The sequence below is a fragment of the Pygocentrus nattereri genome, chromosome 8 (genome assembly GCF_015220715.1).
Source record: "Pygocentrus nattereri isolate fPygNat1 chromosome 8, fPygNat1.pri, whole genome shotgun sequence".
Taxonomy (NCBI): Eukaryota; Metazoa; Chordata; class Actinopteri; order Characiformes; family Serrasalmidae; genus Pygocentrus; species Pygocentrus nattereri.
Window position 1 is genome coordinate 21329046 of NC_051218.1, and position 17734 is coordinate 21346779.

A 17734-nucleotide genomic window follows, 5' to 3' on the forward strand; every position below is an offset into this window, starting at 1 on the left:
AATGTATATATTGCGTTGGAGGGTTTAGAAAGGTTTATTTAATGAAATTCATACAAATGTAAAAATAAGCTTGATGTTTATCAGTAGCAGTTGGAACTGGCCATTACAAAACTTGGGTAGAAAAAGAAATACAAAAAAAATAAAAATCAGCCAAAACTTTACCTCAAAAATAAATCTCAGTTATCAGGCAACATAACTATAACCATTTCACATAATAATTTTCCATGAGGAGCTTCTAGTGATGTCAAAAGCTTCACACGTCTGGTTATTATCACTACCTCTGTGAACAGTTCTGACAAGGCAAGTTTCTCCACAGCAAGTGTCTTCACGTCTTAACAATTTACACAGAAACGTTTCAAAATTGGTGCATTTCTTCTTTAAGACATCAGTCCTCATATGAATGCAGTCACTCACTGACTCATTGCAGTGAGGCAGATTTTCTTTTCTTAGTCCACCATATTATTAAAGATGTTCTGCCACTGGTTTATGCTCATCACTGAGTTCCTGGTGTGCTAACTGCGGCTCTCTCTATTCTGCAGAAAACCACGGCTCCACTGATCCCTAACGAGCACACTCCTGACGAGGCCAAGCCCAGTATTGCTGCAGCTGCCCAGAAGACCACGAAAGAGGAGAAAGTGTCCAGCCCTAGGGACTCTGGCCCTAAAGTATCCCCTGCCCCCATTGTTGTCAAGGAGTCTGCCCACTAGGTCTTTGCCACATACCTTTAAACACTCGTCTGTTAAGGAACTCACACATTTAAACTGTGGAAAAAGTGTCAGAGAGAGACTCTGAATGAGACTCTGAGGCTCAGAGCAGTGTCTGTTCTTCAGTGCCCATGTCCAGATGAACAGCCTCTCAAAGCGGCCACTCCCTCACTGTTGAAGGCTCCTGGAGGCGCCTCGCCACCACTCCCTTTTTCTCTAAAACGCTGCATGACACAAACACGTACAAACTGACTCGTGTTTTGTTGACTGTCTACCTGCAATGCTTTCCTTCAAGTGGCATTACTTGTTCCTGAATGGCCATTTACCATTCATTGATGTTCCATCCATTTGAACTAATCTAAACCCTGTAGAACATGCAATTCTAGATTCTGTAGTACTTGGTGCAACAGGTCCTATGCAACACAGAAATGGCTTTGAAGATGGTGAGAACTGTCGTGCAGGATTCGATTAAATATGAACGGTTGACCTATGATCAGACCGGACACATTGACATTGGACTGAATATGAATTTGCTTTGGCTGTGGTTCCCCATAGGCGTAACCGCACACCTCCCTGCTTCCTACATCATCTTATTATTGTTTTAAAGCATTAATTTAGGCAACAGTAAGTTAACTCACCTGTTTTCTTTAATGTCAAAAGCATCTGTGCTTTACTGAGACCTGCATTCAATATGAAATGTTTCAGGTCAGTACATGAAGGCCACTCACAGGCATCTCTTGTGTTTCAGCGAAGCCGGCCTGTTGTCGACAGACACTAGTAACAGTGCCTTATCTGAAAGCTGCACTATCTCAGACAACTAAGGCCATTCGCAGAGAAACACTTCAGATTTTCATGTCATAGTACTAAATATTCTATGTTGAGTATTAAAGAGTTGGCTTTTTTGTTTGACAGAACACCAATGATACGCTGACAAGCAAAAAAAAAAAAAGTAAAAACAAAGAAAGCCATGGTATAAATGTATATAGTGTAAAGTAAGTTGTGGATCTTCTACAAGAAGTGGCTGAATTTGCCTCATTCACCTGGTGACTGTGCACCCTCCTACTGCATTCATCCTCATCCTCTCCTGGTCTTTTCCCTGTAGGCAATTTTTGTTCTCAGTATTCCTGTTATTTTCTTTTTCCTTCTGTCCCTCCTGTGAGTGAGTGATGATCACTCAGAGCTGACAGATCCCCGCTGTGAGCAGCAAAGCTGGAGAAAGAGTAGATGGGATTTAGTTCACAAAATTTTCATCATCTGAGAGACGCCAGGCCCTGGGAACTGAAGAGTGTTTACAAGAGATCGAAGATGCATCAAATGATGTAGGCAACATATTTAACCCATGCTAGTCTGTGATCTGTGCGAGTGTCTTTTCTTTCAATGCATTTTATTCTTTCTTTGTAAGCTAGAGTAGGTGCCTCTCTGTGTGTATGCTTAAGCAAAGTTTTAGTGGAAGGATGTTCTAGGTGTTAAATGATGAACGATTGCAAATTCACAGAATTCACAGAAGCCTGTGGAATATTGTGTGCTGGATGAAACCTTTTTTGTCATATTGTTCCTTTTCTTCTTCTTCTTCTCCCTTTTTTGTGCTAATTGGAATGGGGTGGGGCAATATGTGATTACACTTTGTTTTTTTGAGAAATATGACCAAGCAGAATTTGTCTCTTAAGATTCAAAAGGAAGAGAGCAAGCAGTCAGTATTTGTGATTTCTGTGAAAAGATTTGGAACTGATGGGCTCTCTCTCTCTCTCTCTCTCTCTCTCTCTCTCTCTCTCTCTCTCTCTCTCTCTGTAAATATATGTGAGAGTGTGAGCGAGAGTGGGAGAGAATGAGAGAGAGAGAGGGAGAACTTTTACCAAGAGAAAATTTGCTGATATTTATGGATACATTTGCATGTTAACAGCTAGTTTCCTATATAATTTTCAGAGCTGTTTTTGAGTCATCTAAGTTGCTTTTTTCAGTTGAGTAGTACTCTGGATCTGTACCTTCAAGCACCAGTAAAAAATTGCTGCAACTGACAGGTCAGATTCTGGTTCTGCTTTATCAGAGGCCTTTGACCACCAACAGCAGATCACGGTTACAAACCACTGAAATGCGTGATGTGCATTTAACATTTTAGCAAACTCTGAGCTATTTTGATACGTTTTTTGCCAATTTCGTAGTAGGAGTCAATATTAATGTTAATATTCTTCAATATAAATATTCTTTATTCTTTAATCAGCAGGCCAGCGGGATTAACAGTGTTCATTTCATGGTTCAGCTTAAAATAATGGTCAATCAAAAAATCAATCAATTAAACAACCTAATGCCAAGTCATTGTAGGGGTTAAAATGTATTGAAAAATTAGCAAAGGAAGGTCGGCTCTAGATATGTTTACAAATGTAGAATGTATACTGTATAAGGCATCACAGGTTGATTTATGTTCACTTTTCTTTGTATTGACACTGTGATTCTCTCATACTTACTTCTCACTTCTTTTTACATGCTGGATCGGTGTGTGTGTGTGTGTGTATGTTCATTAAATTATACAATGTCTTATTATCACATTGTCATTGTGTCATACATAGTGGTTGGCCCATTTCGTCAAAGGATATTATAGGGAGTTTGTGCCCTCTTTGCTGTACTAACTACCTCTACTAGTGTACAGCCTTCTCAGAAGAGATGTTGAAACATTGCTGTGAAGATTTGATTGCATTCAACCAGAACATTAGGGAGGTCAGGTACTGATGTCGGGTGAATAGATCTGGGTCACAAACAGGGGGCATTGGCAATAGAATGGGATATACTGGATCAGCTACACAAGAGCCTAAAGTCACCATGTCAAGTAGATTATACAGTGTGGGTGTGCACTTAACCATGGCTGAATTCACTAAAAGAGCTGTCTGTATACTTCAGTGTATACTGTATATACACTAATATACAATAGTGTATAATCTTCTCAAGGGAGACTATTTTTTGAAAGATTTATTAAAAACCACAAAGAACAAAAAACAAATTACAGACTCTATATGACAGTCAGGAAAGAAAAGACAATACAGTAGAGAACACAAAAATGTATAATGAAAAACATATATACAGTAATATATGTTGGTGGTTAAACATGTATAGACTAAAGACTACAATCAGCACACTAACACATTACACATTGTCTTGTAAATAAGTAAAAAAAATCTGTAAGAAATTCATACCACTAACATCAAATAATATACATTCATAGAGAAAATGTTTTAAAATACAATTTATGTTATGTAGTAGGAAAACTCAAGTAAAACTAGATAAAAAATAGCTCTAGTACTGGCAAACCCAAATAATGGCCAAAGTACTAAAGCGCCACTGTACGTGTTCTCTTTATATGTACACAGTCCAATTCATGTAAAAGCTCTTGAAAGGCTCTTGAAATATATTACCAGAATAACAGAAACACAACAACTGCATGAAAGTGGCGCTGTCCATCCAGTGAGTACACTTCAAAAGCCTCTTTGCAGCTTCAAATACAAATCAGACATTACAGTCAATTCCCTGCCGTTTAGTCTACACGACTGTGCATCTGAGGTCTGGCATGGAGTCGGATTGCTACAAGCCCCAACGAGCACTTTAATCCCTCAGTGAGGTGAAGGGAGGCCCAGAGAGGGCAGCTGGTGGAATTAAGCAGTGATGCTTTGCTGTGTAGCTCTCAAGAACCCTCTTCCACGGTCAGTTCCTGCAGCTGTTCCTGAACCTCGTCCACCTGTTTGGCTGTTTCTACCTCACCTTCAGCTTCAGGCTCCGGCTCGACCTCCTCGCGCCCATTGGCCAGGTTTTCCGTGCTCTCGTAGCAGCCTGAGTCACGTGGCATATCAGCCTTCTCCTCTGGCCTTTCCTCATCTTCATCAGACTCTCCCTCGGCTGCCAAAAAAACCCAGAAATTTCACTCAGCGGCCAGTGGGGTTGTCATGGTAGCAGAATTTTGACAAAAAGTGTGGTATCAATGCTTATGGACAAAAACTAAAAACACTTATCTGAACATCCAGTGTTTGTAGGACTGAACAGAGTTAAATATCAGGTTGTTATAGTTTACTTAACAATTCAAATGTTTTAATTCAGTGGGTTTTTTGTCAATACACACACAAATAAGTAGCACTCATTTAAATGTGGCCTCTTTCAATGTGTTCTGAAGAGAACAGTCAGTAGATACAATATAGTCTAACATTCAATCCTTTGTATTGAAAAAACTCCTAGCTTACATTTTTCTTCTACTTAATTTTATTCCACTTCATAATGAACCTTTACATGGTCATTTTCCAGCCACCTTTTCTATGTCATAATTAAAGAGGCTGTTTTTGTTACTGTATCCTAAGACTGATGCATGTAAATGACACCTATGCTGACTGGCTGCCTTGCCTTGAAAAAGCAGTCCAGACTGAGACACTACTTATAACTTCAGCATGAATGGGCAGGGCTAAACGTTTGTAAGCAGAACATGTAAATGCACTGTTTGGTGACATCACAAAAATAACTGAATTCAAAACAAACTGTTTTTGCAGTTTGGTCTCCATATATGGACTAAATGGACTGGTGGGGTTAACGGCTTGTTTTTAAACATTGATAATGTTTACAGACAACATTAAAAAAGGGGCAGACTGAAGTGCCTTTGAGAAAGAAACCTAACCCCCAACTGCTCCCTGAGCACTGTGGATAGGGCTGCCCACTGCTTCAGGCAAGGGTGCTCACTGCCCCCTAGTGTGTGTGCATTTACTAGTGTGTATGTGATGTGTTTCATGGTGCAGAAGTTAAAATGCAGAAGTAACATTTCCCTGTTCTGGGACTAACAAGGGCAGCTCTAAAAGAAATCAAGGCAAATTTGGTTTCCATGATATAGAACTTAACACACAAAATTGATTATACCTCATTTCTAAAAGTATTAGGTCACATATATTACTGAATAAAACTCTCATTACCATGCCTAGACATTCAAATCAAATAGGCATGAGCAAATCGATATGCTTATAAGCAGAATGCAACACTGAAGTAGTACTACACTATTTTAAATAGCTTCAAGAACTGAAACCTAAACATACTGACTTTTAGTAAACTCAGGATGTTGTAGTATTGAAAACATACAGGACTATTGAAACGTTCATCACTAGCTGCCAGACTCTTGCTTATTGGTTTCTCGCTCCACAAATTCCCACAGTCTTTTACTGAAACAGGCCTCTGGGGACTTGACACGAGAACGTTTATAGAAAGCTAAACTTCTAATAAGCAGGACACGGTCAACAGGCAGCAGGCTGTCCAATTAGCAGTGTGAAACATGTTGGTGTACATGACTGCTGGGCTTCAATCCAACCACACAGCAACAAGCTTAACAAGGAACGAGTGCAGAGGGGGAATATTCAAATTAAGCCTAATGAGCTGCTTGAAAGAAAGACCGAAATATGCATCCAAGGTCTAAAGTAGATTTCCAACAAGATGGCTTGCTAGCAGTAGCAGTGTGCGTGGAATATAAAAGCAACAAAATCAAACACCTGTGAACAGTATTTCCTTCTTAATACTGCTGAGGCATTAGCTGCTTTTACATGGACTTTAGCTTCATCTAGTCTCATGGCACCATCCCAAGTGATAAAATTATTCTACCTTACTGGAAAGACTGCTGAGGTTTCACCTACAGTTTGATTATTAAAAGACTGTGCTGTTCAGATAAATCACAATGCACAGAGAAACAGAAAAGGACGTACAGTCATGAAGTAGTTCGGCAGCTGTCAGTATTTTCACACGCTGTTCAGGGTCTGTGATGTTGAGCTCATTCAGGTGAGATTCTTTCAGCCCTCCAAAGTCCTCCAGACTCTGGAAACCATGCATGGAGAGAAGATTTCCAAGCTCCTGGACACACAGAGGAGTCAACCAACTGTTAACAGGAGTTTGTCACAGTGTGATTCACGAGTAGACAGTTAATTAGGTATTAGTTGTCTGCCATTTACGTGCATTTTTAGTAGGTTTATAGTTACTAACTGGAGCCCATCTGTTGCTGCACAATTTGATATCCACCATCTACCCTGTCCATCAATGGAAAAGGACCAGCATAGGACCACTGATCAGATATCATTTGGGTAGTGGACCGTTCTCAGCTCACTGGTAAGGTAGTGGAAAGGTTGTGCAGGTATGAGTGTATCAGACGTCAGGCATTTATTGGGGGTTTTAAACACTTCACTATCACTGCTGAGTTGAACTGTTGTTACCTATGTACCCCAGTTTAATCTAGTTAGCCATCATGATATCAAATATTACAACTTGTCATGGCAATTATTAGCAATTACATGACCCTGTAATATTACTGGACCCAATCTATCGTGACATGCATATGACATGTTTATGGCATGTTAAGGTCAGTGTTATGTTCAAGGTTTAAGTAACATGTTATTAATGATCAGTGTATATTGTGTGAATGTACTGGTGATGAGTGGAAGCTTACAGTGAGGCCGATCCTCTCCAGAACCTCCTCCAGGGTTTTGGGTTTGGGTTTGTTGCGACGGCCCTGGCTTTGGCACCTCTTCCTCTTTGGCGGCGTGTCCTCCTCTGGTAGCATAGTGACATAGATGAACTTGAAGGAGCCCACTTTGTTATTGAGTTTACCAGTCCATGTGCCAACGGGTGGTTTCTCAATTATCTGGATGATATCCCCTTTCTGTGTAGCAGACAGCACACATCAGTACTTAATACCAAAATACAAACCATTTCAACTGACCACTTCAACTTTTTTTCAATAAAGGCTTTTTGGATGAGGTCAAATATAGAAAATGCATTTTACATGCGTTGTGGATATCTACAAATACTTTTTGATACCTTGTTTAGAATATTTAAATCAACATTCTGTAAGCTATTGTTTTCTATAAAATACCAAAAACGATGAATACGTCCAGTGATTTCATACTTTTGAACTGCAGGCTGTATGATAGAAAGAACCTGACCTGCAGTTTGAGAGAGTCGATGTCATAAGGGCTGGGGGTGAAGTCAGTGTGGACGAGGGCTCTGCCGCAGAAAGGTCCTGTGTAAGGGCTGTCCATACTGTCTCTCTGACTGAAGCCACTGTCCAGACTTTGCCTGTCCCCACCTGTGCACCAAACAACACAGTCAGACTTCTGAGCAGTTTCAGGAAACTTTTTGAGTGAAATAATTGTGGAAATCAGGTTGAATAGAGGGCTTACATCCAGAGAGCTGGCGAGAGAGCGGCGAATGGATGGTATCCTCTGAACTGTTGGAGCACACAGATGTCCTGTTCCCAGCACTCAGGTCTGGAGTCCATCCGTCATAAGGGGACATGGGGGACATGGAGCCATCCTCCCCGCTCTCAATCTGGAAGAAAGGCATAAACCTTAGATCTTCTCATTTGAATTTAGTGAAAAGCCTGTATTTAACTTGAGTCACAGATTTTCAGGTATGCATTGATGTCCTGATTTCAACCTTGTCAATGTACTGATTCTACAGAATGATTTACTATACAAGTTTGGTTCAGAAAAATACATGTTTTATTTTTTAAATGAAATTTACTAAACAAAAGATGCAAAATAGCTTTTCTTCTTGTGCAAAATAGTAATATTATAAAAAAGTGCAATCAAATTGTTCATTTTTGCCTATGTGTCTTATCTTAATCCTGACTGCTTGAGATTTCCCACTCTCGTACAGAAGGGGGAGGCATAATCAATCTATTGCCAGTCATACTGACTCCTTTAGGTCTCTCTTTTCCTTGATTCACTGAAACCCAGATGCCACAAATCAACTGTTTATTAGATTTAGAATAATTAACTTTTGATTTTAGGAGTTCAGAGTGTTGTATTAATCAGAGCAAGCGATGCCAGAGGACAGAGGAGGATGATTTTCGAGTCCATAAAGGACCCTTCAATTGATTTTACAAATGAGATGTGTGAGTGTTTAAAGAACCTCCACATTCTGTACTGTGCAAAAGTCAGAGACCTTCATTGATTTAATTTCCAGTCAAAGCAGCTTCTATAACCTAATAGCTGAAACAGTTTGCAGGGAAGTCCCTGTAGTTACTGAATAATAAGCCTTAGTATATAATAAGCCTGACATTGTAAGAGGTTTTAGTACAAGTTTCAGAAAAAAACATTTAACACAAAAAAATTGTTAGCATTGAGCGTGTCCACCCCTTTCTTTTGTTATAGCTTGCACTCTTCTCAGGAGACTTGCTTTCAGTTTTTCAAAGAAATCCGGAGGGATGTTTTTCCACACCTCCAAAGTTCTTAGAAGTTGTTAGAAGTTGGATGCATTTTCTCACAATGCAAAGTGATGTTGAGGTCTGGACCTCCACTGTTCTGACAACACCAGCAGCTTCTTCCTTTGAACTTTCTTATTTTTTCTCATACAGGTTTCTACACCTGTAGATTTTTTCAGATCTGAAGTAGCTTGATTTTCTCCTTTCTCTCAAAGATGAAAGTTTTAAGTACTGTACATCTGATGGTGACAGTTTTAGTGGTCTGCCAGGTCTCGCACAGTTGCTAAGACTCCAATTTTCTCTCATATTTGAACTACAGTTTCAGAAACTCCTCTTTCCCTTTTCATATACAAGTGAGTATTTTATGTCTAATCTTGTCAAAACTTGTGGCCATTTTAAGTGGGAATGAAATAAGTGAAAGGTGGTCTCTGACTTTTGGACAGTACTATAATGTAAAGGTTCAACAACAATCATTTTTTACTAGAACTGACAAAGCCAAGTGTTTTATGTCTTCTTTTCACTTTACATGCTACCTACCCACTCAATCAGCTTGTCAATATGATACTCGCTAGTGTGAATTCCCCCTTTCTGATGAAGAAAAGTGATTTATTCAGATATTTGCATGTTGTGTGTTGATAACTCACCCCCTCCTCTGCGAGAGCTTTCTGCACCATCTTGGACGTCTTGCGGGTCATGGTGCGAGTGATGACGCTCCGCCATTTCTTCCCAAGCTTTCCACTGTTTTTTCCAGAGTCTTCCTGGACTGCACCCTCCGGAAGCTTAAGGAATACAGCAACACACAATTAGGACAGTCCACAGGTTGTAGATGTTAAACCAACGCCTTTAACGTACTCCAACCCTGATCTTAACCTCAACCCATAAACCACCCCTAACCATACCACTGCTGAGAATTAAGATTTATTTGCTTATGAGCTGTAGCACATAAAAGGGTACCATTCAAATAAACTGGGATTAGTCATATATCAAAACACAGATTTAACCATTAGAATGTTTGTCCACATCATTTTAATGTAAGCAGACTCAAAATCTCATGAGATCATTAAGAAAGACATTTTAGCTTCGGATTTCACTCATGTTAAAAACTCAAATCAGCAACAGTATCCAACATGATAGAAACTTAATGGGATGGACAGATCCTACTTAATGCTTACCAAACATATTATACAGTAATCTATAGGTTTTATGATAAATACTGCAAAAGATGACCTTGGCAAGTGAAATCATCTTCAGTATATCTAATATTTCTCATTATTAGATTATTAAAAGAATATTATACAATCATTTAACTTATTTAAACTTATTTAACTTATTTCAAGATATTTCTTACTTGTTTTAGGACAGTTAAACTAGAGAAACAGTCTTATGCTGGCAGATGTTAATTATGTTAATTGCACTAGATAAAATACATCTAGAAATAGGTTGAATAATCTTATTATATTCTTAGGGCTATCTCACAATGAGAAAATATAAAATGACTACATTTAAGTTCTTTTACCCAGGTAAGGTGTCATTTTTGCAGTGAATGCAGTGCACCTAGAAACATTTATTGTGCTGGTTTTGGTTCACTTTAGTCTTTTCTCTTTTGATTAGATTTTCCCATAATGTCACTACATCGAGTTATGTAATAGCTGAAGTTAAACACTGTTGTTCCTCCTGTTTCATCACCATCAAACCATATACACTCCTCATTACCTCTTTTTCTGTTGTCCCCTCCCTCGATTGCTTTCATTTTCAGGCTTTAATGGGGTTTCAGCTTTGAGTCCACCCAGGACTCTAAACCAATGCCCTTCTAACTTCAACATCCTGTTGTCCTCCCTCATCTAACTTGTGATTTCAGCAAAACGTGTTAAATCTATTCTACTTTGGGCACAGCCTGTTCTTATGAATGACACTTTTTGTTGTTTGTGTCATGAACCTGCGCATGATGAGCTGATATGATGAGTCGCGTCAGTTAACAGCAGCGCAGAGCAATGAGAAGCTCTGGAGTCAGATTAGGCCTTTTCCTACAACAGTGTGCGGTTACTGTGTCACTACCACAGTGAGTCAACCAGGCTGCTGCTTTGTGCAGTGCAGTTAACACTATCTGCTGCTGCAAGATACGACCTGCACACCACCACATTCTGCAGAAGGGGACCAGCCACTGTGACCGATGTTACTGAATTCCGCTACATGTTAAAAAACACAGCCAAACATAGAAATCCCCAGCTATTATGAAGCCCTACATGGCCAGTACTGGTCTACATCTCCAAACTTTTAAGTCACACTAATATTTGTTTCAAGATAATAATTTAAGAATAACTCAGTCAGTCAGCATCGTAGTTCATGTAGTAACTGAATACTAAGTCTTAGGATGTAATAAACCAGGAGTTTTAAGAGGTAAATGATCAATGATCTCTATGCTATACTTTTCAATATACATCATATTTATTTCTCTATTTCTTTTCTGTGTTAGATGTGTATATTTCAGAAGACCGTTCAGGCTCTATGCTTGGCTAGCTCATACAGAGATGATATCCTGCCTGGGTATTTTAAATAGAGTCAGTGTGGTTTTACAGGCCACTGCTAAATCTCAAACTGATCTTTCTGTTTCTGTCTCCTAGCAGTACGTCTGCTGTGACCAAGAACAGCAACTGTTTTTAACTTACCCTTCATTACAGATAACCTTTTAAACATTGTAACATTTCAATACATTCAATAAATATAATCATTTTACTTTAACCATAAAAGTGTATCAGTGCTTTTGTAATTATAATTTAACTATAAAGACATTGATATGCATTTTTTTCTATAGTGTAAAGAGTGATGAATGTAAAGGTTTCGAAAGGCAAGACATAAGACACTGTCATAAATTCTGATATACACAGTGGCCCCAGAAAGTATCTGGACAATTTGATCAAGTTCATAAAACGTTCAACAAAAAAAAAACACTTTTAGCAAAAACAGCAAACTGACTGTAGACTCTGTGTGTGGAGAATCGTCAGAGTTTGTTGCTGTTATTCTTACAGGAAAATTCTGCTGATGTAGTTCACAGTCAGAGCTACAGACACATGGACTTTATGTTAAAATCCTTTTGTTTTGAGTGACCCTGTAATTTAATTATTTTTATTTTATTAAAATAAATATTATAAATAAATAAAGTATCAATAACAAAACTATCAAAATGTTGCAGACAAATTTAGCTCATTTTGAGCAGAACTCAAAAACACTAGCCAGTATTCAGAGTTTTAGTGACATGGCTTTACAAAAGAAGTTTTCATAAACAAAAACATTTTCTTGACTGCAGAAAATGTGTTTTAATGATACACACTGATTTTCAGACTTTGGGACACATTTACCACTAAAACTATTGGATTTAATTGCTCAGCATGTGGCCATGAGGGACAGGGATACAGTCTCACTTCCTGCTCTAAAATGCAGGGGTGTGGCTTAAATAAAGCTCTGTCTATGGACTACAACTCTTTGTGTTTCGTTAGTGAAGTGAAAACATGGGACAGCATTTATTTATTTATTATTTATCTTATTTAAATCTCAGGATAAATCTAATTATAGGTTATTAATTAACATTTTAGGTGTTAGGACAGTCATCTCTCAATAGAAAGTACCCTATTAACGATTTTGTATTTAGCTTATTTCTGTCTTAACCAGTGCCTTGAGTTTAAACAGAACATGACATCATCTTTGTCAATATCTAAGGTCTGAAGACTTTATTTTTTTAAATAGATTTTTTTTACTGTGAGACCTAATTGAGTAGAATGTTCCTACCAGGGTAACAGTAAGCTTCTGGTCACTGAGGGGATCATGAACTCAGAAGTGTATAAAGGCATTTTGGATGCACATCTGCAAGACGTCTGCTCAAATTGAAACAACAATCTTTTGAAAGATTACTTTGCCAAAACAAATATCATTTAATCTGACATGTTTTTCCTAAAGCATTGAACTTAATACACTTTGAAACATTCAAATCCCTTTTGGGGCCACTATATGTATATATATATATATATATATATATATATATATATATATATATATATCAGAGGAGAGCTGTCTCTGGTCATCAGTCAAAAATGAGGTCTAATCTGTGTCCAGAAAAGCAATCTCAACATGTAAAATAACAGAAATCTCACCGGCTCCTCCAGAGTAAACTCAGCATTCACCACAGGTGAAGACGGTTTGGGCTTCATGAAGTCTTTAAAGCTGCTGGATCTCTGAAGCGTCAGCTGTGGACACACACACTCACATAAATGAGTAATGCCAACATATACTTCCAAAAGGCGCTCAGGGGTTCATACTACTGTCAAATGAAGTAAATAACATTCTGTCAAAAGTTTAACATGAAAAATTACTGCTATTTAGACTGAAAAGTTAATATCAACAACAACAACACCAACAACACAAAATCTCATCTTCTATTGGCAAATGTCAGTCTTTGCTGACAGGTTTATTTGCTGGTGATAATCTGATAATCTGATTTCTGGGAATGGTGATTTTTGCTTATATCTTACTCAGCAAATAAAAGTGATTTGTGGTTTTGATATGTCTTTTGAAGTTTTTTTTAGGTGTATACTTGTAATTGTAATTTGTAATTGGAACAGATAGGCTTACGGCAAAAGAATGGGTCATACCATCTCATACAAATGGCACTTGTTCATTGGCACATGATGGAGAGAACAAGCTTTGACCACAGTACCAAACACAGCTATGGTCAGTCTTTTAAGCATAAAGGACAAGGACATTAGGACATATTGAAATCAGTAGCCTGCTGTCGAGCCACTGCAGTGTGTAGCTGGGATTGGCTTGCAAAAGTTGGCTGTGACATACTCACTTCCTGTACTGAGAAACAGTGGCACGAATGATGGGTGGAGATAAGAGAAGAAGCCACACTCTACCGAGAAAACTACTGGCGTCACATCTTTCGAAAACACACAATGCTGAACCAGAACAACAGCAAACCCCTGTTCAGAAAGTGAATCTATTATGTTAGTTAATGTAAATGGTTATGGGCTACATTTGGTTGAAGGATCTTTATGTGTTTATACAAATCATTACATAGACGGTAGACTTTATAAAAGGCCACAAATGAATATATACATACATACAGTCTTGCTATGTATGCTGAAAGTAATGTAAGTAATGTAATTTTTAGAACATATAATGCACAGTAATGTTGACTGGCTTAAATAAATGGCTGTAGATGAGCCAGTTTCATAGTGATTATGCTGATTATCTGCTGTCATATCTGCCATATAAATAAGAGCAATAGTTTTATCTTTCAGCTTGACTTTCCATTCCCAGCAGAAAGCAGTAGAGCCTCTCAACAGATGTGAAACTGTACCATACTTTGAAACTGAATAAACATCGTTTTGTTTTGTTGTAGTTTTACCTAGACATGGCAAACATAATTGTCTCTTGGTGTTGTAGTGACTGGTAATGTAGTCAAATCACAAGAAATATCTGAGGAAACCATTGCTCATCATCTCAAGAGGAACCACTGTGTTTTATCAACCATGAGAAAGCACATTTAGAGCCTGTCCCTGGACTTAGTATGTTCTTTCATATAGACATTGTGGAAAAACAGAGGGCAAAGGGACTTTGGTCCCCTTGTATGCAGACAGAGCCTCAAAACCAAGTCTTCTGCCTGTACATTCAGCTCCTTCAGTGCTGCTCTTCTAGATACACTCTTCAAAGGTTGCCAGTTGGCCTTTAGGGCTGCTAGCTGCTTCAGAAAAATGTAGTGCACCTACAGGCCTTGTTGAGAGAAATACTGAAACTTGCGGTTGATGAACAAAAGCTGACAATCAAGTGGAAAAAGGGTTCATGTTGCTTAAGCGTGGGAGGTGCAAATGATTCCCTGCAAATGAAAAGCCCTGGAGCGGAGCGGGCCCGAAGCGCAGATGTAAATGTCACATTGGAGCCTCATTAAGGGCCTCAGAAGAGACTGACTGTGACACTTATGAGATAAGAATAAATTCAGGATGTGTGACGATGGTCTGTGTCTCTACAGGAAACAGTGAGCAGCCATGCATCTCAACCTGAACAATGAGACAATGATATGAGCCTGACATAGATTCCCTATAGTCTTTTGCGACAACGCAGCAATACAAGACAGTTAACCACTGGGTCATTACAGATGTTTTATAAGACTGTACATGACAAGGTTATACAGAAGCTTGAATGCATTGGCTCTCAAATTAATGTTGCTCTTACAGCCAAAAGAGTTTAATTTTCAAAATCAGATATCATGGACATAATCAGACCATGTAACTTGAACAAAAGCTCCAAAGTTCATATCATCTGAAGGCCTTTACAGCAATGTTTGACCTTACTTTTGCCCTCATCTCCAGCACATCCACCACAAGGTCACTCACACAACAAAACAACTTGAAGAAGTCTCACCTTCTTCTTCTGCACCTGGTTCTGATCCTTTTCTGAGGCATTGGAAGGTTTCCGCCGTAACATGATGCTCAGAAGGGGGGAGATTTTAATCGAGGAGCACACTATTGGAGCTGTGGCGGTCTGAAACTTGTGCTGAGCCTACACCAACGCCTGTCACTCTTACTGTCAGAGCGGCTCACAAAAGCACCCAGAGGAGGAAGAAAGAGAAAAAAAAACTGTTCTTTCTCTCTGCTCTGCTGAGTGGAGAACTGTGAGTGAGAGGAAGTCACATGACCAGACAGGAACTTCTTTTTTTTCAGGGGTAGGATTTGGTAGACCAAGTGGTTTTATACCTGTGTAAAACAAATCTATATGAGAGCACTTTAACAAAGGCATTGCTTATATGCAGTTTCTTGAAAACACATCACACCATCACTAATGTCATGTCCCAGGCGTTTCGTAAACTGTTATGAGAGATAGTTCCTGTGTTGTATGCAACAACACGCGAAACGCTCTTGCATTGTCATCCTTTTCCCCTAGCAGAATAAACATTTATAGTCACTTGATTAATCTTGCCTTTTTTTTGGTGTGACGAATAGCAGAACAAGTGAGCTCTTGCTCTGGGGAAACTTCATAGTTTCAGAGGTGACTCATTCTGTGTGCAAAATGACTTTAAGTTTTCAAAATTCATCTACTCCTACGTTTTTTTCAAAAAGGGTACAAAGGGACAAAAAGAGAGCTGCCGGCGGTTAGACTGAGCTACTGGTTTCTCACCGCCACACTAATGGCGGCAGGAATACAACTTCACTATCATCACTGCATGATAACCAGTCACTGGAACAAGCCTACACTTTGAAAGCTCCATTGGCTTATACAGTCAGTCTGTCAGTGCTTGTCTGACATTTGATTTAATGAACTGATGTAAATGGAGAAACCACTTATAGCAATCTACTGTATTCCTTAAATACTGCAAACGCTGCAAAAATGGTGCATTTTGGCAAGTACAGGTCAAGCATCTTTTTGACTTTTTCAGTATTGAGCAGTCTGTCTTTGAATATTGTACCGACAGGCATGGAGCTTCCCAGCATTCCTTAAGATTTTGTTAGTATTTGTTAATATTCTTTTATTTTGACATGTTTGGGTATTGCATCCGTGATTAGCAGTCCCAGCAACAACTTCATTTATTTATTCAGTCATCATGCCCCTCTAAACCCACTATGTTGTCAAGTGGCCAAAAACACATTTATATACAGAAAAGGTCAAAACTATTAATCCCCAAGGAGAACATTTTCCTAAAGTTCTTTCCAATGATACCATAATTCATAAAATTTTAGACTAAAACATCAATGTAAAGGCCCCAATTTGGTACATTTTGGATTTAAAAAAAATCTTCATGACTGCTGTATAATAAATGTACTGAAACTGAGATGGTCAAAATTAGCCACCATGTGAATTCTTCAAGAAAATTTAGCAAAATTGAAATTTTCAGCTTTTAAACCACATCTGAACCCCACCTGACTTGACTGGTGCAATCAATCAGCATTCAACTCCACTAAATGGACTCCAGTGAACAAGGTGGTACTTAATGGCTAGATTGAGAGGCACCACTGTTACATTCTTTGCAACAAGTATTTCATCATCAAAGCAAAGAAATAAGTCTGGACCTCAGGAAAAAGGTAGTGGATGCCCATCTTAAGAGCGGACAGCTATACTGCCATTTCCAAGCATTTCATGGTGTTCAGAAGAACTATATGTTGCATCATCACAAAGTCTGTTAGAAATAAACCAGGGCATGGTTGTAAGGGCATGATATTGAAGACTTTGGAGAGAAAAATCAACAAGATATCAACAAGATATCCTGGTTCTCTGTCAAGATAATTGTTACTGAACTGGCCTCTTCTGCGCTTCAAGTTTTAACAAATAAGTTCTGGAATTTGCTTGTGACCATTTAAAACATGGACATGAGTTTTGCAAGACTGTCCATTGGTCTCATGAGACTAAACTGGAACTGTTTGGACACAAGGATGTTGCTTTTGTTTAGCAAAAGGGCAGAGGCCTTCAACCCTAAAAACACAGTTCCCACAGTTAAACACACCAGTGGGAGCATAATGCTGCGGGACTGTTTCACAGTTTTAGGCACAGGGAGCCTTGTTCGGGTGAATGGGGTCATGAAAAAAGAAACTATTGACATTTTGAAGGATAATGTATGGAGCCCTGGATCGGACAGATGTAAAAAAAAAATTATTTGAGCGAACGTTTGGCAGTTCATACGCACATTTTTCTTTCATTTGTGGCGAGGATTTCTTAAATTGTTCCCTTGTTTTCTTTTAAACATGCGCACATTTTCTTTACTTCCTGGTTACGTTTTTGTTTATTCGTGGTCACGATTTTCTAATTTGTTCTCTTGGTTTCTTTTAATCGTTGTCATATTCCA

At 38.7% G+C, this 17734-nt stretch overlaps 2 protein-coding genes across 2 annotated transcripts in view; one reads left to right on the forward strand and one right to left on the reverse strand.

Annotated features, from left to right (window-relative positions):
• Window positions 1–3242, forward strand: part of zdhhc9 (zinc finger DHHC-type palmitoyltransferase 9) — a 37758-nt gene extending 34516 nt beyond the window's left edge. Inside the window, exon 9 of the mRNA XM_017698339.2 lies at window positions 540–3242. Within this exon, the coding sequence (XP_017553828.1) occupies window positions 540–707 (168 nt within the window). The 3' untranslated portion in view covers window positions 708–3242. The remainder of the gene's footprint in view (window positions 1–539) is intronic.
• Window positions 3243–3672: 430 nt separating this feature from the next.
• Window positions 3673–15526, reverse strand: sash3 (SAM and SH3 domain containing 3). The gene is made up of 8 exons (XM_017698340.2): window positions 15322–15526; window positions 13053–13145; window positions 9552–9686; window positions 7883–8030; window positions 7646–7788; window positions 7150–7362; window positions 6416–6560; window positions 3673–4586 (listed from the first exon to the last, which is right to left on the reverse strand). The coding sequence occupies exons 1-8, from the start codon at window positions 15382–15384 to the stop codon at window positions 4375–4377; spliced, it is 1152 nt and encodes a 383-aa protein (XP_017553829.1). The 5' UTR covers window positions 15385–15526; the 3' UTR covers window positions 3673–4374.
• Window positions 15527–17734: the final 2208 nt, after the last annotated feature.